The sequence below is a fragment of the Acartia tonsa genome, chromosome 6 (genome assembly GCF_053477335.1).
Source record: "Acartia tonsa isolate MP-2025a chromosome 6, ASM5347733v1, whole genome shotgun sequence".
Classification (NCBI taxonomy): domain Eukaryota; kingdom Metazoa; phylum Arthropoda; class Copepoda; order Calanoida; family Acartiidae; genus Acartia; species Acartia tonsa.
The window spans coordinates 47,815,413-47,841,584 of NC_137265.1; the positions used below are offsets into that span (position 1 = coordinate 47,815,413).

General features: G+C 31.4%; 2 protein-coding genes across 2 annotated transcripts in view; one reads left to right on the plus strand and one right to left on the minus strand.

Moving 5' to 3' along the window:
• Positions 1–26,172, plus strand: part of dpa (disc proliferation abnormal) — a 142,827-nt gene that overhangs the window by 10,970 nt on the left and 105,685 nt on the right. The window lies entirely within an intron of this gene.
• LOC145323136 (uncharacterized) lies at positions 1,723–24,717 on the minus strand. The gene is made up of 5 exons (XM_080165525.1): positions 24,369–24,717; positions 23,691–23,764; positions 18,143–18,203; positions 3,076–3,115; positions 1,723–1,818 (listed from the first exon to the last, which is right to left on the minus strand). The coding sequence occupies exons 1-5, from the start codon at positions 24,410–24,412 to the stop codon at positions 1,723–1,725; spliced, it is 315 nt and encodes a 104-aa protein (XP_080021651.1). The 5' UTR covers positions 24,413–24,717.

The following is a 26,172-nucleotide window of genomic DNA, read 5'->3' on the forward strand; positions in this document are numbered from 1 at the left end:
AAGCGTTTGAACACAAAATGTGAGTGAAGAAAGTCGCTCAAAAAAGATTCTGACGTCATAGAAATGAGAGATGAGGAGAAGAGGAGTGGGAAAAAAACCTAAAAAAGAGGTGTATAATCCCACATTTTTATGACGTCACATGCTGATTTATTGATTTTTTCTTCACCCACCCCAAAATTTATAATTCATTCGGCTGCTTCTAAACTAAGGTTATTTTTATTCAATCTTGCTAATAAGTTTAAACTAAGAGTGTTCAAACATTTCAACCTATAGTATTAATCTACAGAAGAGTCATTATGTTCATCGTCAAAGGAAATGTTAATTAATCCCTTAACCCTTGAGTGTATAGTGGTTTTAAATCATAATCAAGCGTATTTGTTTTAAAATTTTATGCTGTACAAATCATTATAAAACATATAAACTTAAAGATATTTCAAGATCCTTAAAGTTTTATGTATTCAAATATATTCATCAATTTGCAAAAATTTGCAGTGAAGTTACTTTACAAAACATGCTTGTTGGTATGCATGTAATGTTCAGATATTCACTCCCCTTTCCTCTATTTTAATCCTTGCCTTTTTTTCTCTCTCCTACTAATTAACTCTATTTTTCCTCTTTTACATTCGCTTTTTACATATAATTTCGTTATCTTTGAACTTAGGTTTTTTATCATTACACCAGGGTTCGGAAGCCGCGCCTCAGCCGCGCATAAGCCTCAGTTTTAAACCTGCTTGTGAGCAGAAAAAGAAATTTCAGAAAGAAGGATTGTCTTCTAAAGAGCAGTTTTATACATCCAGCTGAATTTTATAGTGATAAAATGAAGATTTCACTGAGGCTTACACGCGGCTTACGCACGGCTTCCGAACCCTGCATTACACTTTATTTTTCATGGTATAAGACACCAGCTAGTATCCTATAAATGTACGCAATTTTGAAGAGTACAAACACTAAAATGTGTACAAAAAGGGAACCTGGATTAACCCTCCCACCAGTTTTATTATGTAGATTTTTGCTACTTTTTGATATAATCTAACTTGTTTAAATTATGAGACATAAATGCAGGATGGAAATTTTAAAAAAATATCATAGATTAAAAGATAAGTGTATAAAATTTTGCAAAACTGGAACACATGTAACACAATCAACTAATATATCTAATATTTTTTAGATACAGTGTGTTTTTTTTATGAGCACTTTTTTGAAAGCAATTTTACCCCACTTATAGTTATCAGAATTTAATGATTAATGGCTTATTTTCTTCGTTTTTTAAGGGAAATTATGAAACAACAAAAAAATTACAGTTTTTGTTGAAAATGTACAGTAAAGTTGAAAATTAAAAACTAAGGTGTCAACATATAAAAATGGTTTTAGCGCATTTTTCTTAAAAAAATGGATTTTCTATAGTCGACTTTGGGGGGCCAGTACTCCCTCCCTGGTTGAGATATGACCTTCAAACTTTGATATGTTCAAGTACATGTCCCTAATAGTATCTGTATACATTTTTAGCTCTATATCTCAACTTTGAAGTGTTTAGCAGCCATTCTTGCAAAAGGTTGATTATTTGAGCATAAGAAAAATGCGCTAAAACCTTTTTTAGATTTGACAATTTTGCTTCGACATTTATATTCTGATTATTCAGTTCTGACACTATACAAGTGTTATTGTCCGTTTGTCCTACCGTTTCACTGCTTCGGTTTTATGGATGTTGTCATCCTTGTTTTGTCAACGATTATAAATATTAAAAAGAATAGATGATTTCCTGAGTAAGAATTTTTCAAGAATGGATTCAGTTTGAAATGTGGCCACACAGTCTATGTCCCTGAAAAGTTGAACAGCACTTTCAATTTAAATTTATTAAATACTTGATTCATATATTTGAAGAAGATAAACGCAAAGACGTCCTAGGGGAGTAAAAGAGTGTTAACCCCCTTCAAAATTTAAAACCCTTAATTTTTCCCTCTTAAAAATTCGAATAAATACATTAGGTTACCCCCCTTAAACCTTAAAAACCACTTTTTTTAAAAAGCTTGGACGTCCATGCATCGTATACCCTTTTAAGAAAAGAAATTCACTTAATTTTTACTAATATTTTAATGCATCTGACATATCAGAAGAACAATTGAAATTACTGATTACCGACTGTTTAAATCAACTTAAAATGTCAAAATTCTAAACAAATCTTCCAAAATATGAGGAGAAGGAAAAATGGCAATGAAACTTGTAAAAGAAAATGACAAAATAATTGGTTGAATGTATATATAATATATCTACATATATTAGAGCATTTTGAATAGAGTATTTTTTCCGTCTGCTATGTGAATTTAAATTTTCTGATACTTACAAAATACCGCATTTTCTTGTGAAATGGTTGTCTTATATTATACGTCTATTATATCTGTAATATAGTTCTTATAGAATTCCCTAGAGGACAATCTCATACTAACTACTTAGAAATAGTTGTCTATATTATACGTCTATTATGAATGTAATATAGTTCTTATAGAATTCCCTAGAGGACAATCTTATACTAACTACTTAGAAATGCTTTTCTAAAACAAACACACATACAAACACACTCAATACTAAAAATAAAAAAATACAAACATAAACCACATAGAAATAAATATTATTTAAAACATGATAGGTTTTTCTTGAATTATTTATCTTTTTTTAATAAAAAAGACTCATAAAGCAATGGTAAACTCTTTGAATTGCGACAGACAACAAAAACGCAAATTGAAGTTGTTTAAAGTCAGATTATTCCAATTTGCGTAAAGCTTTTATAGTGCCTATATGACGGCATACAATACAAACTACCAATGATAGGCCGATACACAGACTAATTTACTAATGGCAGGTCAGTAAACATTTTAATTGACTAATGGTAGGCCAGTCAGACGTCATTTTTTTATAAGCACTATAAAAGCTTAAAACAAATTGGAATAATCTGTACAACCGTTATAGAGTTCTAAAGCAACACACATTCTTTAACTAAGATTAATGAAATAGCGCTCGAGATATCTTAAAACACATTTCTGGAGATTTTTCAAAAAAAATTATTTAAAGTGTTGTTTTCCTTTCATCGTTGCTGTGTATTACAACTCCATCAACGGTCCTGAAAAAAAGAGAAATTTGTTATTAAGAATAGTTATTAATCGCATCGTATTATAGACACCTTTTCACGGATAATAAAATGAAAAACTATTTAAACAATTTATGTTAGACCTATGGGGGCCGAAAGCACAGACATTATTTTTATGATTTTTATATTAATATTCGTGGTAAATTTTCTGTAATACAATGCCATACATATTTTTTCAGTATGGCTGAGAACCGGTTCTAATCCAGCGGATATTAATCGGTTTCGAAGCCATTCTGGAAATATTACAGAGTGTGCAGTTGGTCTGTTTGTTGATCGGTACGGGTTTGAAATCTTCAGTGTTTATATTACTTTAATACATAGGGGAAAGGGGAGAATGAACTGTACATTATGCTAGTAACCAAAGTTTAAAAAATACGTCATCTCATTCGTTGGATAAAAAGCTTTTGGGACTTTTCTTAAATCTTGATTTGATTGTACAAACTAGTTGTGTCCAAACTTTTCTAACAATAATTTTAGTCTACAAGAAGCAAGGAGGGAGGGGAGGAGAGAGGTTCCCAAAGTTTTGTATTACCGTTTCTCATTCGTTGGTTTCTCAGTCACCTTTGGGGACTTTTAATGAATTTTGATTGGTTTGTGTCCAATCGTTTCAACCACTTAGTGTAATTTATACAAGGAGTAATTTTTTTATTATCATTGGGGATGTAAATCAGTTTATCGGCTATTGTCTTATCCCTTTAGATCCCTGAGAGGAAATGTAATTTTGTTCATCACGATTGGAGGTTTGTCTTATCCCTTAAGGTATACTGGTATTGAGTAGCTTTGTTAAAAGACAGATGTGTTGTACTAAAAACAAAGATATTTGTTTGGGGTCAGCTGATTTTTAGTTTCCGATTGTGTATGTATCACCTTCATCCTATCTCAATATTTACTACTAGCTAAAAAAATTAAAACTTCCAAAAAAAATCTAAATTTGAAAAATTTAAATTTTGAATGTAAAATGTAAAAATCGTTTATACATTATATCGCTTTTCCCTTTGACCGAAGTAGCTGAAAATAGCTTTTGCAATAGTTGGATTATCTATCGTACAACTTCAGAAATTAGGGAAAAAAGGGGTAATCAATTTTCAGTTGATCTTGTTAGGACAAATATCCAAAATAAATACGCAAAAAACCCTTAACATACAAAAACAAATGTTATTTACTTTTTTTACATTATAGGAAAATAGCCCTTTTCTATTCAGCCATTTTTAGGTAGGAATATGGAATATAGAGAAAAACTTAAATCCTCCAAATTTTGTTGTTGCACTTAAATCTAAAGGGTTATGCGGTAAAGTGTATACAGGGATCTTAAGGGATAGGACACAGAACGATTAAGGGATTAATACAATCATAATAAACAAAAGTATTCCTTCTTTTATTGGACTTATTTGTCAAAAAGTTTAAGTACTGTTCCTACCAATCAAGGAAAATCAGCCATGTGACATCATAAAAATGAGGGATTATCCACCTCTTTTTTAGGGGTTTTCTTTCCCACTTCTCCTCTTATATTTATGACGTCATATTTTTTTTTATACAATTTGTAAAGCTTCCCTATCAAGATTAATTTAAAGTTCCCAAAGTTTTAAAGCTATCAATTAGTAACCAAAGTTTATTAATATTGATGAGTTGGTTAAAACTAGCAGTGTCCAAACTTTTCAACCAATAATTTTAATCTACAGAAGGGGTAATTTTGTAAATAAGAGAAGAAAATCAACTTATCGTCCATTGTCTTATCCCTTAAAGTCCCTGACAATCCTAGTCAATTGTAAAACTGAGCATAAGAAGCAAGCATATTGGTAAACCATTGATCACAAATCCAATAATACCATGCCAGTGCCACGGATCTTAGGGGATAAGAAAATAGATGATAAATTGATGTGCATGCCCAATTATAATAGACAAAATAACCGCTTCTTAATTTTAAACAACCAATCAAGATTTAATAAAAGTACCCAAAGTTTTAATCCAACGAATAAGAGAACTTTTATTATAAACTTTGGGTTCAAGATTAATGTACAGTCAAATATCCCTTCCATTCCCGGCTATTTTCCATTCTATTATGTATCACTAGCGGCTACGCCCCTACAGACCTCTAGGGGCACTTGAGGATGTGGAGTTAAATCCCAAAACCAATATTTTTTTATTTTAATTTTAATTATTTTGAGAAAGGGGAGTAATTTTTTACTGGGGGCGATTTTTCTTGGTAGGGTGGTGGTACCCTCGCCCAAAATAGTTAAAAACCTTCCTGGGACCTATAAGAAGATACCCTGTAAAGGAGAATCCAATCGGTTCAGCGGTTAGCGAGATCCTTCGCTACAGACAAAAAAAGTTTACTACTTTATATAATAGGAAGAATAATTCTTTATAAATACCAAATACTAGGGGGATGTTTTAAATATAAAGAAAAAAATATTTTGCAACCAATTCTTTTTTACAGTTAGTAACTCAAGACGTCTGACCTTCCAGCCAAAGATAACTTAGGAATAATCCCATCACAACAGTTGGCATTTTGTCGAAGTGCAATTTCAAGGCTCTATTAAATAGAAGTCGTAACTGACATAATATCAACATACAATTTTCAGAATTTTCTTTTGAAATATTTGCGTCGACTACATAACTCTTATTAAAAAGTGGCCATAGCTGACAGAATATCGACATTTTTATGTTGATATAACAAGGATACATTTTTTTGACATGGAAATGTCCTCTCTTATACCCAAACATCCGGGATATTAGCAAAATAACTAAAAATACTTTGATTACACGGCCTTTGTTTAAAAGTGTTTACCGTACATAAGATATTAATTAAGCAATCCATTCTACCTTACTCGGGTTGTGGTGGAAACTTTGTTGGCCGGATTCCGGATATCCGGCTGATTTCTAATGCCGGATATCCTTTATTCGGCCGTATATCTTGCTAGCGCCGGTTATCCCGCAAATTACCGGATATTCGGCCGGATAATCCGATATCCGCTATTATAAATCAGTCGGATATCTAGTATCCGGATAGTTTCAATATCCGGTATCCGGCCGGATATTAAAAATGGCCGGGTATTCGGCCCAACTCTACACCTTAACCGTATAAAAACAGAAATAAGATTGAAAACAAGTAATTGTTCTAAAACCCTTTTCTGAAAAATCAAAGGATAGACGGACAAATTTTACCGATTGATTAACTACGCAACAAAAAACGTTTTTATTGCATTTGTTTACAAAGAAACATTTTTATTGTAGAAAAAAAACAATAAAAGCTTATAGCCCATTTAAACGGATTAAATTGTTATTTGAATGGATGTTTTTACATTTATAAATATCTTTACATTAAAGAGCATTTTTACTTTAAATTAATGTCAATTGATATTAATAACAAAAGGATAACTAAATTTTACGAAAAGTAGCGCAGCAATAACAAGCAATATGTATGAAATTATAACAGTAAAGTCAATTTGTTATTAGTACAGTTAATAAATCACTAAAGATAATTTAGCAGAATCTAAAGGGATAGAACTAACAATGAACACCCCAAAGTATGATAAACAAAATTACCCGGTAAATTAAAATTATTGGATTAAAAGTTGTACCAACTAATCAAGATTTAATAACAGTTTTCAAGCAAAGGAATACTGCTTTACTAATAATATATGTATATACTCGTTATATAGTAGTTGTGCCATTGAAAATAGTCTAAAACCTATCAAATTTTTATTTGATCAAAAGTAGTTAGCTTTATGTTCTGAAGCTTAAGATCTAAGAAATTGCTGGTCCTAATAGGATTTACTCTTTAGGGAAGCTTTATAATTGTCTTGGGTGTAGTTTTAAGCTATTTTCCTGACCTTCATAGACCTCCCCTAAAGCTAGGGGCGAAGCTAATATTTAGTATACTATAACGTAGTAAAATTTTTCTTGTCTGAAGCTTAAGATGTTAATAACTACTGAACAATTAAGTTCTTCAATTCAGGGAAGCTTTACATAGATTCCATTGTGGTTTTATGCTACATATATTAAGACTTAAGTCTTTAGATGGTTTTAGGCTATTTTTTCAATCCTTGAATACAGAGCCATAGATCATAGGGGTGTAGCCGCCTATATAGTATATTGTACATATTTATGCCGAGCTTAATTTTGTAGAAAGCTTTTTAATGTTAATAAATATGGTCTAAAAGTTCGGGTTAAAAATGAAAATGGTAAGATAAATATCATAATTTTTTCTATGCATTTTTTTCCCCATTTCCTTTTTTAGATGCGTTGCAACTCTAGGTATACTTTTTCTTCTACAAAAAAATCTATTCATTAATCTTTATACCTTATTGTCTTTAATTTGTTATGGATTTATAAAATGTTTAGTGCTTTTTAAAATTAAAATACGCAGTTGTTTAGTATCTTAAAGTTAAAAGTTTTTATCAGAGAGAGAAAGTACATTGGACTGTAAATTATAATGGTACCTAAAGTGTAAAATCACGATATCTCATTCGTTGCCTATAGTGGTCGTTTATTCGATCTTGCTTTTGTTGTATACAAGTCATTATTGTCCAATAATAATATGCAGAAAGGGGTTAATTTTGTTCATCCTAATTAGAAGTGTGCATCAATTATCTCACATTGTCTTATCCTTAAGATCTCTCATTTTTTGTAGATTTTCGTAGAGTTTTTATCCTTGTTTTCTTACCTTTAGAAAAAATCCTTAAGCTATTCCCCCCCCCCCTCCCCCCCCACAATCTCATCTTAACTATTAATATCCCTTAAATGCACTTTTATGCCATATCTCTTCCCCCCCCCCTCTTTTCAGATGGTCCAGTTGACCCTCCCCCCCTCTTCCAAAGGATTCCTGTGCACTTTGTCCACCTATTTCTTCTCATTCTCTAAAATTTTTGTATGCCCAAGAGGGTTAGAGCACACCAAACTGTAAGCTTGGGATAAAGGGATTGGATAAATAAATTTTTTACTTATTATAACCTTAGATATTATTTACTTTGATTTTATTATGCTAGGAGTGAAATTTTTACAAAAGCAAGAAAAAGAAAGAAAAATTGGAAGGTAAAGTCTCTATATTAGTGAATTAAAAAAAAACATCCACTTTTTGTCAAAAACACAATTACTATACTTTTACTAGTCGTAGAAGTGGTAGTAATCATTTTTGTATCCTATAATATAAAGTAATAAGGTTTTTTTTGTCTGAAGCTAAAGATTTTGGAAACTGCTGGTACGAATTGATTGTAATTTTCTCGGAAGATTTATAAATTTCTTTTGATAGTTTTAGTTATGCTACTTGTATTTAATAAACGTCAATAAAGAATTTCAAATTTTTTCGAAAAACCAAAATTGTATTAATGTATGTATCTTAGATTCACTTCAATAAACATGATTTATAAGATTTCTGAAGTTATATTTTTTTACAAGAAATAAATTATTATAAATGATTATTTTTTCATAAGATTTGCCTATTCTTTACCCCCCCCCCCACACACACACACACACACACTCACACACAAAGATGCATCTAACTTTCTTCTTTTTTTTGCATAAACTAGTAGATTATTTTTTACCTTCACCACAAACAAACAATAAAAAAGAACTTTATATAAGTGAAAGTAAAAAAGAAATAACAAGGACGATTTGGTTCAGAGATAGTGCAGCAACATAAAAATTATTTTTTTATTTTTGAATTAACCTGTGATTTGTAAAAGTAACATGATTTCCGCTTATAAGTAGTAAAGGATCTCGCTAGTGAGAAACTACGAAGGGACTGTAGACCATTATTTTCAGTAGTAAGGTTTTTTGTTTGTCCTGTATTACAAACACTGAATCGATTGTGTTATTTTTTTAGGGATACTTCACATAAGTCCCAGGATGCTTTTTTTTGCAATTTTAACTATAAATGTAAGTCTCGAAATGGTTTGAGGATATTTTCTTTCCCTTCAAACACAAAGATTATATGTGCCACTAGTAAACTGTAATACAGTAAAAAGGGAGAAAAAATCACTTTATTAAAAGAGAATAAAAATGCATTTTTTTGTGTATTAAATGGGGAAGGTTAAGTAACCAATCATTTTTCATTGTTTGCAATTTAATTTAAGGTAATTTTTCACGTTTTACCTCCTCCACGTTTGATTAACCACAATTGATTATTTATGAAGAAATTTGTTAATTAATATCTAAATTTTACTTATTTGGGTGTTCTATCAATTTCACATAAAAAATGAGAAACAAAATGTTGTTTTAGGCAAAACGAGCTTATTGGGGGTTTCCCAATAAGACAAGGACCATAAGGAAAAAGGATAAGAGGATGAATACTCACCCCCTTTTCATGGTAAAATACTACTTACCCATCCCTAAATTTTTAAAGAAAATTTAGCAGACGAAAATCAAAAGCCGCCCAGGGCTTTTTGTATGTCAATCATAAATAATAATGTGAATAAAAAGAAAAGTGATATTTAGCAAACAGCCGTGGGCAGTCAGAATGCGCTGAATGTTTATTATGAAAAAATTTCCCCCTTTTTAGAAATGAAAGGATTCATCTTTCATGCACAAATATTTTTAAATAAAAAAAAATATTTGTAATTTTTAATTAAAACATTAAAACGACAATATCTAAAAGTAAAAAGTAAAAAAACATATTTTTTAGATGTTGTTATTTTAGTGTTTTTTTATATTTAATAACAAAATTTTCTTTTTATTTTTAATTTAAATATTATATTCTAATTATTAAAACTTTAAATATTAATTTTGTAATCCTCCCATTTGAAAAGTGGTGGAATAGCAATAAAATTTAGCGCGGCAACAGCGCTAATTAGGCCCCTGGGCCCACTGCCTATTTTCGTCTTCTAGTTGCTTCAATTCCTCTCTTTTATTTTTTTCTCTATGACAATGACCGACAAATTGATAAACATCCACAATGATTATACACAAAATTACACCTTATCTACATTAAAATTAGTGGTTGAAACGTTTGAACACTCAACTTAATCAAAATTCACTATAGTCCCCAAACAAGAAAACGTTATTAAAAAACTTTGGCTACTAGTGTAATGAACAGCCCATTGTCCCCTTTCTCTCTGCGTTTTTTTTCTGCGGTGGTGATGTCTAACCGCTTATTTGATGTATTTGCTATTGGACAAATATAATTAACATTTAGTTGACAATTTATTTATAATTACACTTTTAGCAGCAAATAAATAATAAATACTAATAAACAAGAAATATAATATCCATAGAATCAGGGATCTTAAGGGATAAGGCAATGGCTGATAAATTAATGTACATACCCAATGATAATACACAAAATTGCCACATCTGTAGATTAAAATTAGTGCTTGAAACATTTGAACACTCAACTTAAATAACCAAACAATAAAAATTTTAATTCCCCATAGTTGCCAATAAGAAATAAGAAAGTGTTATCATAAAACTTTGGGGACTAGCGTAATAAACAGCTCCTTGTCCCGTCTTTCTCTGCCATAGAATAGAAAATGTAAATAATTAAAACAGGAGATGTAAAATATCAAAATATCACAATAAACTAACACAGAAGAAATAGAATAATTATATGAAAACAATTTTTGACGTATACCATATATATATGAAGAACCTACACACTGACAGACAGACATAATCTAGCGATTTGTAAAGTAGCTGCGCTGCTAGTAAAACTAATAACAACCTGTTCCTCGTTAATAAAAAGTTTCAACAAAAAAGCTGATTATCGGGATAGGGCAATGGGATAAAATCAATCACTCCCCAACATAAATTAATGTATAAAACATTATTGTTATGTTTCTTGTATGACATGAAACACCATATTGTTATAAATTTGAATCAATTTGTAAACATAGATATATTATAGATAGACATTTCTCGTATTCATTTGAAACGGATTATTATCCGGTGGATTAGAACTGGTTCTCATCCATACAAAAAACTATGTCTAGCATGTATTATATCGAGTTTTCTACGAATATAAAGTGTACAATGCCCGTGACTTCGGCATCTCGGGGCTTATAAAACTGGTTTTAATCTTATAATTGTACATTTTATATCCGCGGAAAGCTGTTTATAATACGATGCGAGAAATAACTATTTTTTGCTCTGCTAGTCAAATACAAACCCAGATACTTTCTAAAATGCTACTTTTCAATAACATAAAAACAATACAATTGGTCTAAGCTCTACATAATTTATAGGAATAACTTTTTTTGAGAACTCGTGTAATAAACTTACATTTGTATCTTATAGTTATTACTGTATAAGACCTTACTGTTGATTTAAATTACTCACTTTCAACCCTATGTGAAAAGAATGTGTCCTTTCTTTTGTGATTTTTTTAACCCATTCGTGACGAGCTCTCAAAGTACAAAGTTTTGATTCACCGGGATTCAACAAAATAGATTTTTTCAATAATTACTTACCAGAATTCAAAAAGTAAGGTGTCAAATTAAAGATCCTACTATTTTTATTCATAATGGCAATTTTCTTCTTTACTTGTTGCGTTTAAGTACCTTAAAACCAACTTAATTAAAAAAAACCTAAATTATGAAATAAAAGATGTCTACAAAAAAACCGATTCTATATCTAAATTATATCATTTTACATCTACTACTTACTAAAACACCGACTAGTTATTTAAAAACAATCACAAATGTTAGGACACGTTCTTTTCCTTTTTATATTAATAATTATACCTTTATTCTAGGTAGAGCAATAAATGCTGTCAATATAAAATTGTCAATAATATTTCATTTTACACGGTGAATGTAGCTGAATGTCTTATTCCAGCACAAAATCAATAAATACAAATATAAGCAAATTTATGTACAATTCTAAGTGTTTTTGTTAATTGTATTTTTACTGCATACGACATTAACATGCAAATTCTAGTTATAAATTTACAATGTAAATTTTGTAGGTTTTTTTGATACATAGCATTATTAAGTCTCCTCTTTCCTCACTGACTGACTGTCTTTCTCAATAATAAAAGTAGTGAATATGATATTAGTGTATCCTATAAAATACAAGAGGTGGTTATTTTTGTCTGAAGCTAAAGATCTTGAACTTTCGTGTCCTAATTGTTTGAACTTTTTGGCATAGTTAAAAGCTATCTTTTTTTGGTCTTAATCTAGTTTCTGCCCTCCCTAAGGAGAAGAAACAAGTAGAACACTTCATTTTCGAAGAAGAAACAAATTTGGGAATAGTCCCTTTCGTAACATTCGTCGTATTTTTAAAATATTTTTTTTTATAGTTTATTTTAGGTAAGGTTAGGTTACATTAGGTTAGGTGATTGCCCCACAGGGTTAGGTAATTGGCCCCGCAGGGTTAAGGCCCCCCGCAGGGGCTAGAAATAGGAAAAAGGCTACTGTGAAAAATACGATGAATCGCCCCATAAGGTACGATGTTACGAAAGGGACTATACCCACATATTTTACAAAGAATGTGACGATGGTATAAAAAGTATGAAAATAAAACCGGTTGATTCAATCAAGAGCAAAACTGGGTCAAAATAAGTTTTGGATTATCAAAGTTTTTCTGAATCTCCACCTTAGTCCCCCATTCAACCCCCCCCCCCCCTCCCCGTCCTGCACCGCTTGGTTTCCAATCTGTTCCACTTTCCTTTTCTCTTCTACTGAACTTTTATTTTACCCATTGCTGTTTTTTATGGATATTTTTTTGTCCACTACCAAAAAAGCACCAAACTATAACATAAATTGATTTTTGATGAGTTTTAATTCTATTATATAAGGTAGTCAGATTTCTAAGTTTGTCCATTAATATCTCGCTAACCAATGCATCGATTAAATTCTACTTTATAGGAAGCTTTACATTAATCCCAGAATGGTTTTAGTCTATTTTATATAAAAAAAAGTTTTTGGATGCTTCTGGTATATTTTAATACCCTCTCTCCCCTAGAAATTAGGGGCACAGCCTCTATTATAATAATAAAGTCCATTAAAATTATAAAACAAAATTATTCATTAGTATGCCATATTCAAAAACAAGCATGACAACATCGCGCGAAAACTTTTTTGATCTTAAGCATGAACAAGAGATTTATAGAAAGACAAACCAAAGCATAGACTTGCGTCAGTTCACAGGAATCGCCAATGAATATTTCAGCTGTTCATCATCCGAGAAAATCAAGTTTCCCCCATACTTATACGAACTGACGAATTCACGTTCGAAGGGACAGACAACATGAGTTATAGAGTAGCTTCGCTACAAAAAAAACTATAAAAGATTGAGAAAGAAAGTGAATGTAGAGGAAACCAGGAATAAAAGATTCCAAGAAGTCCTTCATTAAATCAAAAAGACAGTCTTCAACTTTTGAGAAGACGGATATTTTTGGACAAACAGATCGTGGATTTTGATTTGTGATACGTTTGGGTCAGGATATTTTAGATAAAGATGTTTCAAATTTTGCCCCACAAGGTTAAGAATTGATCATTTACAACCCACCTTATCTTGAATTTTAGAATCTATAGTCAAAATTGATTGTTGATTTTTTTCCTTTAAAATCCTGGATTAAAATTTTTGAAAATATTCTTTAAAATCTTGTCTCTGCTGTCTAAATTTCAAAATCATTCTTACCTTACATATGAAAAATGTTCTACAAATTTGGAAATGCTAATTCATTGTTTCTTAAGAATGTTAACTTATATCTTTTTTTTTTTTAAAAGTAGAATGTTAAATGTTTGTTTGTCCATCTGTTTTTCATTCCCTTTATATGTTGTTACCGTTAAACCAATTATGCTGTGCTTATCAGAATATAACCTTTTTTTGCGGAATTTTATACAAGAGGCTAAGAACAATACCACTAGTTGAAAATAAACAGTGTCATTACTTCCATTTATCTGAAAATAACTATGCTTACTTATATATCAAACAAGAATGACAACATCCATAAAGCGAAGCACTGAAACGGTAGGACAAACGGACATGAACACTTATATAGTGTCAGAACTGAATAATCAGAATATAAATGTATAAGAGTCGAAGCAAAATTGTAAGTAAATTTGTTGAAAAACTGCTTTAAATTTTTATAATGTTTATGGACATACTTACATATTTAGGACTTGATTATAGAGTTGCTTCTCTTATAACATTATACTTTGTTGTCCCAGGAATCAATATACCTAAAATCAGATCAATCGGATGATTAGATCACATAAAAATTTGTTGTTAAAAAAGTAAAAAAATCAACATGTTTAAAATGGACGTACGGAAATTTTGGTAAGGATTATAGAGTTGCTACGCTTTCTAAATCGTACCTAACTACTAAAGGAATCACCATGCAAAATTTAAAATCGATAGGACAATTCTAACATGCCTAAATTAACGAAAAAGCTATCCGTTACGGACGGACGGACGGACCGACCCTAATTATAGAAAAGCTTCGCTTTTAAAAAGATAAACATATAATTTTTATTATAAGATGTGCTCCAGAAAAAAAACAGCAAAAGGCACAATTTTCAATATCTTAGGTTATGACACAGTTGTACGAGGCTACTCGATATCGACAAAAATAAAGGAATCATTATCTAAAGTATAGTATTAGTTTATTACTTTTCTAATTAAAGTTGTATAATTTTGATCAGTTTGACCTAATAAGAGCATTTGACATCTACATAAGATAAAAATCTCTGTGATAAAAGGAAACAAGTTAATAATTATTCGAAATCATTTTCCCTTTTCGTTTTTAACTGATGTTCAAATTTATAGTAAAAGATTATATAATTTTGGGATAGTTTTAAAAATTTCTATTTCTCCTGTCTATCTACGTGTTTTGGATTTGGAATTTTTTATATAAGTTTTTTTTAAATTCCTAACTCCTGCTGGGGACTTATATTAAATTCATATCTTAACCTAACCTAACCTGTTCGACGTTTGTCACTCCTTTGTTTGTCCTGGAGCTCTAATAGGTTCATTTGTATAAGATCCCTACTTGGCTACTTTTGTAAACCTTGTTTTTTCTCATGTATCAATATATTATTTTAATATTTTTTCGCTTCATGCACTTTCTTATCTTATTGTGCAATTTTTAGATTTAGATGCACTGGACAAAATGACTTATATAAACAAAAACAAACAAAAAGAGTATAAACAAAGAAAAAGTTAGAAAGTTATAACTATTTTGGGGGAGGGTACCACCACCGTCCCTAGAGAAATCGCCCTAGAAAAATGTCGAAGCTATACAATGTGTCTCAATGTGACGTCACAAAAATGAATGATCAGAGAAGAAGTGGGAAAGAAAACCCCTAAAAAAGAGATGGATTTAGACGTATCTCTATGACGTCACACAGCTGATTTTTTGAGACACTTTGTAAAGCTACAAAATGACCTCACCCCCTCCAAAATAAACAACCACAAAAAAAGTTTTTTTTACTTTTTCTTTTTAAAATAAAAACAAAATAGAAGGGGGGGGGGGGTTCAATTCAGCTCAAGTCTCCCTAGAATGATATGAGAAATAGAATGATGTTTTTTACGTTTGTGATGATATATAGAATGGGAAACGGGGTAGGGGGTAGATGTACACCTCCAAATACATCAATTCAAACAAGCACCCACCTACCTACAACCTACTAGAATTGTTGACACACCACTTTTATTCCACCTGTATATAAATCAACCTGATTTGTAAAAATATTAGAGCACTTTTAATTATTACTTTAAATGGTCGAAAACTTGGGGAAAATAGTTTTAAAAAAATAAAATATCCCCCCTATAAAAAGAATGTATTTAAAGTGAGTCAGAGTGGATTCATTTCATATCAGGGATGTAGGGATACAACTATGGGTGATAAATTAACTTCCTCAATTTTGATTTGTTATTTTGTACTTGGTATTTTGTGAATATAGTTGGATATTCGAGGGTAGATTAATTTATTTGTCCATATCCTCTCCCCCCCCCCCTGATTTAATGTTCTCATTATCTAAACTAAATACCCTCTACTAAACATTATAAAGCTTAACTTCACTCTAAAAAATTTAATTTTTTTCAGAAACTTCTTGAAGATAATTTACAGGAAAATTTGAGAAAGCCTAAAGTGTCATGTGTGACGTCATAAAAATCCATCTCTTTTTGGGGGGTTTCCTTTCCCACTTCTCCTCTCATCCTTCCTTTTAAGAAGTATTTTTTCACACATGACACTTTAGGCTTTCTCGAAAATTTAAATAAAAATTTAAGCATTTCAAAAATAAACTTGATTTTATCAAGATTTCTTTTGTAAATTAATAATGTAACAAACAATATATTTTGTCTGAATAGTAATTATTCTTGGCTACTGGAAAAATTTAAAGCAAAAGATGCATTTTTCTAAAGATTATATAATACTAAAAGACTAAAAAGTATTTTTTTTTACAGTTTTTGATAAAACTTTAATGTTTATATTTAAGCTTATTATGTTTGAAATGTTATGAAAATATTTTCTAAATCAACATTAGACATGTTATCTCAAAACTTTGTAAACCAGATTTTTTTTTAATTTTTAAAACATTTCACCATAGTAAATATATAGCATCGTATTATAGACAGCATTCGAAAAAGATTAAAACCATTTTCGGCCCTGACTGGTTCTAAAACAGCGGATATTAATCGGTTTCGAAGTCATACCGGAAAAAATATTCTAACTCGTTAATAACAATGAAAGTTATTTAAAATATGTATGAAATAACAGCAAACTCTAATACAAGTTTTAAAAACAAATAATTTTGTGTAGTATTAGCATCTGAATGTAGTAATAAAATCGTTACATCGATAATATGTCAAGTATGACCTCTTTTATTAAATGCAATAATTATTTATAAACAGGGATTCGGAGCCGTATAATTTTGATGCGGCTTCGGCTCCGCGGAGCCGTATTTGGAAATACGGCTCCGGCTCCGGCTCCTACCTTAAAATTAATATATCATTTTTTTTTCATTATTGAATTTGATAAAATAAAATAAATAATATAAAATATTTTGCTTTTATTTCATTAAAGCTATATAAAAGTAGAAGGATGTGTGTCTATTTGTTAAGTAACAATAGTTTTTCAGTTTATTATATGGAAATAGACCGTTGCCAAATTATAATATTACTTTAAAAATTTTCCATTTATTTAAACCTTCTCTATTCTCTTAAAATAGCAGCTACTCTTAAGTTTACCATTTTACCCATCTTTCTACATATGTAATATAAAGTACATTTCTCTCTGTCAGAGAAATGTATGTATTTAACAAATATAACTTTAGTCTTGTGTGTAACCCTCTTGGAGCAAGATCACTTGCTTTGGGAATTGACACAGACAAAAAGTGCATAGTGTTTACTGATATAGTTATCATAACCTTTTTATATTATAATCTGTAATTGAATTAATACATTATTATTAGTAAATTAACTGTTTGTCTTTATTATACTACGCTACACATAGGTTATTGACTGGTTAATTTGATAACTGTTTATTTATGTTTTAAATAATAGATCATAAATGAAGTATTTCATTATTCTATTGAATACTAGTTATAAATTAGGCTTTATTTTTCAAAAATGTAGTAGGCATTTTATGAAAAAGGCGTTATTTGAGATAGGCGTTTTTTGAGATGGGCGTTTTTTGAGATAGGCGTTTTCTGAGATGGGCGTTTTTTGAGATAGGCGTTTTCTGAGATGGGCGTTTTTTGAGATAGGCGTTTTCTGAGATGGGCGTTTTTTGAGATAGGCGTTTTCTGAGATGGGCGTTTTTTGAGATATGCGTTTTTTGAGATAGGCGTTTTCTGAGATGGGCGTTTTTTGAGATAGGCGTTTTCTGAGATAGGTGTTTTTTGAGATGACCCCCAGGCATGTCCACTTTTAAAAACATTCTAAGACTAAACAAACTATTGAAATTGCATGTCGACAAGATGCTTCGGATTTTAAAATGGGGCAGCCAAATGTATGAGTATTATGTTAGTGTATAGATCATCATTGACAGGAAGGGAAGGGACACTACATAATAAATAAAACTAGTACCTAAAGTTATAAAAAGCAGATAAAAATTACCTAGGTATGTTGGACATAAAATTGTCGCCTTTCCTTCCCTCACACACATCTCGGATTTGTACTGAAATAAAGAAAAGTATGTTAAATGTTATGGCAGTTAAAAAATATTATTATACCTCTTTGCTTTGTCCAAAGAGGTAATTTAAAAAAAAGAATCAAGAACCTCTGGTGTTGCAACCACCTATTTTAAATTAACTGCCACCCCCCCCCCCCCCAGAAATAACCTAAAACCACCACCGGACCAGTAGGTATATTCCCTGAAGAGTAAAATACAATCCAGTGGTTACCGAGATCTTAAGGGACAGACAGACAGACGGACGGACAGACATCAAGCTACTTTGTATCATTATATAAATATCATTTAAGTCGTCTATCTTTAATAGCAGATGAGTAACTTACAGTATTGGATATAGAATACATGGATATTGTGAGAGATTCTCGCATACCCTGATAAAATGTTTCCCACTGCTGGCTAATATAGCGTTACCCCCATGTTTCCCTCCCCTTATGCCTTTACCCCATCCACTCCAGTGACCATACAGGATAGTATTGACCAATATCTGGAGATTATAGTAGCAACCTATATAGACGATAAAATTCTAAAAATATCTATTCTTACAGTTCTTTCCTTGAACAGACGGTTTTTTTCAGGAATATTTATTGTAAGGAGTTGACCTTTTATTATTCTTTGATTAGTTGGTACAAAATAACAGTGTCTAAGGGTAAAAACAGGGTAATTTTGTTTATAATAATTTAGGATGTATATATATAAATTTATCATCCATTGTCTTATCCCTTAATACCCCTGTAACATATGAGTGGCTAAGCAGACATGCCTAAACGTGTCAACCACCAAGTATTGTTTTTAATATTTTCTTATCTTATCCCCTAATATCCCTGCAACATATGAGTGTCTAAGCAGACATGCCTAAACGTGTCAACCACCAAGTATTGTTTTTAATATTTTCTTATCTTATCCCTTCAGATCCCTGCAACATATGAGTGTCTAAGCAGACATGCCTAACCGTGTCAACCACCAAGTATTGTTTTTAATATTTTCTTGTCTTATCCCTTCAGATCCCTGCAACATATGAGTGGCTAAGCAGACATGCCTAACCGTGTCAACCACCAAGTATTATTTTCAATATTTTCTTTCATGCACAAATATATGTAGATGTATGTATGATATTATATAAAATGGCTTATATTATGATTTTCTCATGTAACAAGGATGACAACATCCATAAAAGCAAAGCTATAAAATGAGAAGGAAGGACAAACGAGCAATAACATTAAATTCTAAGTCTAAATGAAAATGTTCATAAATGTGTTTCAAAATTGCGTTAATATAGGATACAGTAAAAGGACATACTTTTATTTTTAGGATCTGATTATAGAGTTGCCTCGCTTATAATACTTTACCTTGTTGTCCTAAGATGTATGGAATTTCTGGTAAAGATTAAAGAATTGCTACGCTTTCTAAGTCGTACGTAACTACTAAAAGTATCATCACGCTAAGTTTGAAATAGATAGCACAATTCTAACATGCCTAAATTAACGAAAAGAGCAGAGCTACCTGTTACGGACGTACGGACGGAACGACCCTAATTATAGAAAAGCTTCGCTTTTAAAAACAGGCAATTTCCGTTTCAGGAAATGTAATAATAAGATGTTTATTAATGTTACCGATTTTTTGTGGTTTCCCTAAAAGTGTAGGATAATTGAGATTTTTCCAAATTCCACTTAAAATTTAGGACTTCAAAAAGTAAATTGAGAATATAGCTTTATTTTACACTGGTACCCAAAGTTTTATATCCACGTTATCTTATTCGCTGGCTTAAAATCTTAAGGTAATTTTACTGAATTTTTATTAATTGGTTCTAAATAAGTAGTGTCCAAACTTTTCAATTAATGATCTTAATCTACAGAAGTGGGAATTTTGTTTATCATTATTGGGGAGGGCCAACTATTTTATCGTCCGTTGTCTTATCCCTTAAGATCCCCAGGCTTGATGATAGATAAAGTTAAGGTAGTATTATAAGTTTTGGTATGAATCTGTATTTAATTTAGTTAATTCAAGTTCATACTCTCTCAGTTACAGGCAGGATCCTGCATTTTGTCAGTCTCGGGTAACTCTACTATTTTGGAAAAAAATGTATTTAAAAGTATTTAGGGTCTTGATGATGATTGTTGACAGGGATGATGCGCCTGTTTTAGGAAAAGACATTTCCCCTTCTTTAACTATTTATGTTGTGCATCTGACATAGCAGCAGTAGGAACCATTTTCAAAGTCTTAAGTTATGACGCGGTATTGAACCGAGAATCGTACCTATCACCTTCCCGATGACGAGCTGATGCATTTTTTGTGGGTCTTTGGAGGTTGGGGGGAGTATTTTACTACCCCCTTGGACGTCTTTGGTTAGTATGTCTGTATGAGAATTTAAACAAAAATTAAAATTAACCAAATAAGGAGGGAGGTGACATTACTCTGAAATTGATGTACACCCTCAATAAGATTGAACTATTGATGGGAAAGTTTGGAATATAATAGTTTGTACCTCCCAATCAAGATTTAAGAAAAATTAAGCGAACGAATAAGAGAACGTAAAACACGTAAAAACTTTGAAGACCATAACAAATTTCAGTCAAATGTCCCCTCCCTCCCTGGTTTTAACTAATTTGTTATGTAAAACAAAGAAAATTAACTATTTTCATAGCTGTGCTTATTATGGAGATAATTATAGTTGTTTTCTCGTATTCATTCGAAACCGAGTAATACCCGGTGGATTAGAACTGGTTTTCATCCTTACGAAAAAAAAACTATGTCTAGCATCGTATTATATCAGTTTTCTACGAATATAAAACTGGTTTTAAGTTTATAATTGTACATTTTATATTTGCGAAAAGCTGTTTATAATACGATGCGAGAAATAACTATTCTTGTTTTAAAATTATTATCCCATGGGAAGTGGGGAAGGGGAGTTGTTCCACTTTTGGATCAAGAGATTTTGTCTATACTATAATAATCTAATTAAACCAGGATTTAAACTCAAACTTTATAAAATGGAGAAGAAATTTATTAAAAGATGTTTTTAATATTTATTGAAAAACAGATTAAGTTCAAATTTTAATTATAACAAAAAGTGTACATTAATATTTTGTTCTTAATTAAAATTTTACTTGTTGTTAGATATTTGGTTTGGTCTATGTATTAGTAAAGATGAACAATTGCGTTTGGTAATTCAATTATGGGGCCAAAATTTTGCTTTGGAACAAAACTTTAAAAAAAATAATAAATAAAAAAATAGTTTTAAGTCCTTTATAATCTGTACGGACATACAGGCAAAAAATATAATTAAAGAGAAGATTCACTACAGAAAATAAGTTTAAGAAGAAATGTCATGGGAATGAACATTTGATAGTTTTATTACAAAAATTATTCAATTAATTATTTATTACAAGCGGCTACGCCCCTAGAGGCCTCTATGGGCACTTGAGGGATGGATGGGAGTTTTTCATTTTAGTTGCAAAAAAAAAGCAAAAAAATCCAAGGGGGGGGGGAGTGTTCTTGGGCAATTTCTTTTGGGAGGGTACCTTTATTTAAGGATTTTTTGACAACTAAAACATAGAAATTGTGTCATAAAACTATTCTGGCTTTCCAAAAAATAATTATTACAGAATATTTATATAGAAATTACATTTAAGTCAATCTGCCACAAACAATGTGTAAAGCAAATTATATTTGTGAAATTTCTTTAATAAACTTCATTAAAGGTTAAAAGAGATTTGATATAATATTTTTAAAAGTTTTAAAGAATTTTACTTAAATATTTTATTTCCGATTTAATCAACGATTCGACATTATATTTTGCTCAGTTGCAATATCTCCCCTTCTCTTAATTCTGAGGAATTATAAGGGATTAGCCAATGTACGTTAAATTGATGTACATCCCCAATGTTAATAAACAAAATTACCCCTCATGAAGAGTGAAAATTAAGTTTGAAAACTTTGGACACTCGTTGCTTTAACAAACAAAGCTTTTAAGTTTGATGAGAGAAGTATTTATTAAACTTTGGGTACCAGTATAATTTACAGTCCAATGTCCCCTCCCTCCCTCTGCATATTACTTGTTGTGTTGAATGGTTTTGATTGATATACCACACCCCCCCCCCCCCCCCCCCCAACAACCACATGTTAAGTGGGAATATCCTTAGTCAATAAATCGATATTTATACGCCAAGAATCCTACCCTCCACCCCCCCCCCCCATCCTAATTTTTTACTGTCAAAGCTTTTCTACATTGAAAGTAAGTCCGTCCGTCTGGATTGCTCTTATTGTTAATCTAGGCAATGTTAGAATTGTCCTATCGATCTCAAACTTGGCAATATGAACAGTTAGGTAACTAAGGCATAGCAATTCAATAATTATTACCAGAAATTCCGTTTAAACATACTGTTAAATAATTTTTTTTTAATAAGGATTCCCAGGACTGTTTGGCATAATGTTAAATTGAAGCACCTCTATGATAAAAGTCTTTAAATGTAAGTATGTCCGTATTAAGCTTCTTATATTTCAATTATTTTAGGCTAGATTTAAACTTAATTTTGATTTTCAAAATTAAATAATTGTTAAATATTAAATACTATGATTCTTTATATATGTAAATATTCATTTGTCTGCTTTCTTCGCTTTCTTGGATATTATCATCCTTGTTCATTATTGGTTTTATACCATATTATACAGTTAATATCAGAGCTCGGCAGCCGCGCGTCAGCCGCGTATAAGCCTTAGTAAAATCGTCATATTATAACTTTAAAATTCTGCTAGATGTTTAAACCTGTTCCTAAACAGACAATCCATCTTTTCGAGGAAATTTTTTGTCACACTAGCAGGTTTAATTTTGAGGCTTATGCGCGGCTGAAGCGCGGCTGCTGAGCCCTGTTTAATATGCCTGCTTATTAAAAGAGGCAATATTGATGATGTACTATTGGTTTATAGTTTATACAGGCTATATTGCATAGATTAATAATAGAGTTTACTTATATAAAACAATTCTAAAGCACGTTCTCTGATTCCTTTGTTCAATAGCCCTATATTATATGCACCTTAGAGGAAATAAATTCTATTCTATTCTATTCTATAAATCTTTGAATGCTTTAAATAAGTATTGATTATACAGCAACAATATTAAAATGTAGAATTTGTATTTTTGTATTTGTATAAATTGAGGGTGTGTATCAATTTATTGTCCATTGTCTTTTCCCTTAATATCCTTTATTAAAACAAAAATAGTATCATAGATTTGTTTTGCTTTCAAAACGTTTTTTTAGCTGGTTATATTCAGTACTATAATTACAACAGTTAAGAGTCGTATACCTAACCATACTGTTCTTTTTGCATTATATTTAACCTAAAATAAACTTATTAATCTGCGTGGTCTTCCATTATAACGATGTATTTTCGATAAAGGCTTTGAGGTTGGTTATGGTTGCTTTATTAGAAAAAGTGAAAAAAAATAGCAATACAAATTAAAAAGTTTATACTTACAGTTGATATTCTTATCTCCCGTGGAAGGAATGATAGCCAGGGCCAGAACAAGGACAGGTACAAAGCACAGGCTCCTGCACAGTCAGGTACACCAATAAATTGCTGTGTATTAGGAGGGATAACGCACTTTTAGATATTACATTTGATCGTATGCCCAATTTGCAGTCTTATTCGAACTGTAGCCATTGAAAAATAAAATCATATTAGCAGGGGTTGTTGTTAGATTTTCGTTTGTTTTGTATATAACTTTAGGTGAGATTAGGTAAGGCCATTTGGCATTTGGCAAGGTAAATGCTCCCATAGGGAATAAATATCGCAGTTTCTCCTCATTTTCATTTTATTTCAAATATAATTGGGCTGGTGGTTAGTGCTCAACAGGCAGTTTTAAGAAAAGCACCGTAGCCATCATTAACAGTCACCAGTCAGTTAATTATCAGGAACTGCGATACATTTTGAGGACATTCTTAATCATCTTTGATATACATCTTAGATTAAACCCTAAGTTATACAAGGTTTTAGCAATGTTTAAACCCGTTAGAATGTTTCTAGCAAGCCTAAGAAAGAACAGTGCTATTCTTAATAAACGAGCGACCCTTAAAACTCATAGCTTTACAAATAAAAAACAATAACACAAAAACTCCTCTAATACACAGTAATCCATTCGTGTGTCCAACTGACCTAGTGGCCGCACCCCTGGACGCTGTATCCGCTGTCCACCACATCACAATATTTGGCAAGGCGGCTGCTGCCGCCGCCGCCAGCCGCTGTCCTTGCAGCACTTAACACTAGCTTATTGTACAGCTAACTAGCTGACACACATATTATATATTATTTTCTTCACATTATGATTATTTTTTCTTTTCTTTTCACTTAAAGAAATAATATTAATATTTTATCAAAAAAATATCAATGTTTACATTTTGCGGGTTACGCCATCTTTATTTTATGCAATTTTTATGTTAAGATTTTGTTTTGGACATTTCTTTGGGTTATGTTTATCAGACAGTGTAAAAATGTCTGGTTCTAGTAAGACTGGTGACCGAACGGTAACGGAGTGTAAGACACCCTTCCCAATAACTTCCATTTTCTTTTCCCCACTTCTCTTTTTCCCTTTCCCCTAGAGTGTAAGAATCCCCCCCCCCTTCACTCCGAGAGTCTCCCCCTTACCTTTAATTGTCTCCCCCCCCCCCCCCCGGAGGCCAGAACACACATACCACTCATCCACTACCATGTAATAATCCTTATTGGTTCCACTTCCCCCCACCCCCCCCCCCCTCACCCCCCCCCCCCTCAATTACAAAATATCTATCTATTTTTCACTATATTTATCTATCTATGCTTACATTTGTTAGGACAGCTCCAAAATTCATTAAAAAACCTAAATATATATTTGAAAATAACCTTTAAAACTATCTAACTTTTATTTAATATTCTGGCTGTTAATGAATAAAAAACCTAAGCCTTTCATGGATTTTTTTTGTGATTTGAGCTATTTTAATCCCATCCCTTTTTCCCTGAAAGTTATATCCCGGCTTTTCTGTTAGTAAGCAGGGAGATAGGGATAGAAAATTGGATAATAAATTAATCTTCTATTTGTCTATTATAAAATGCCTTTTGTGGTTGATGAATTTATGGTGGAAGAAAGTGATGTAGATTAATTTAAATGTCATTATCCTATCCCCAAATCCCTGTTAGAGTATATAGTTATAGTATATGGCTGCAGCCCTGTACAGAGGGGCCTCCCATACCTCTCAGAGAAACGGTGTCAAATCGTTTCAGCAAAAAAACATACAATTTCGAAAAACAAAAATATGTAATATAAAGCTAACAAAAAGCAGAATTTAATTAAAAAAACAAGAAATAAAATAGTCACTTTACTTAAAGGGAGGGATATTACATTAGAATTTAAAATAATCTACAACCCCCTTTCCCTCTTTAAAATATGAACTAAAAGAATTTAAAGTCATTATAAAGTCTATGTATTGTCTATTGTACACAGAATTTTTCTTAAAAACCTAATGTTATAAAAACTACAGAATTATTGATATCTCAATATTGCAATATTTCTTTACAATAACAGAACAAAGTCTGACATGATATTTTCAAGGGATAGATGGAACACCCGCAAGAGCCCTGGTTTTCCTTTTCAAGCCACCTCCGCCCCCCCTCCCTTCCCCCGCGCTCTGCAAACACCCTTTACTCTTAACAATTTACTTCTTTAATGTACATATGATTTTCATTCGGTAAAACATCACTTCCGTCTAAAGTTATAATGTCAAATAAGCGTAGATGCTCAATCCCTTTATTGGACCAAGGGATCTAAAGGGATAAGACAATGGTGGATAAATTGATGTACATCCCCAATGATAGTGCACAAAATTAGCCTCTCTGTAGATTACAATTAGTGGTTAAAACGTTTGGACAATCAACTTAATGAATCAACCATTCAAAATTCAATGATAGTCTCAAAATTGTTTAGCCA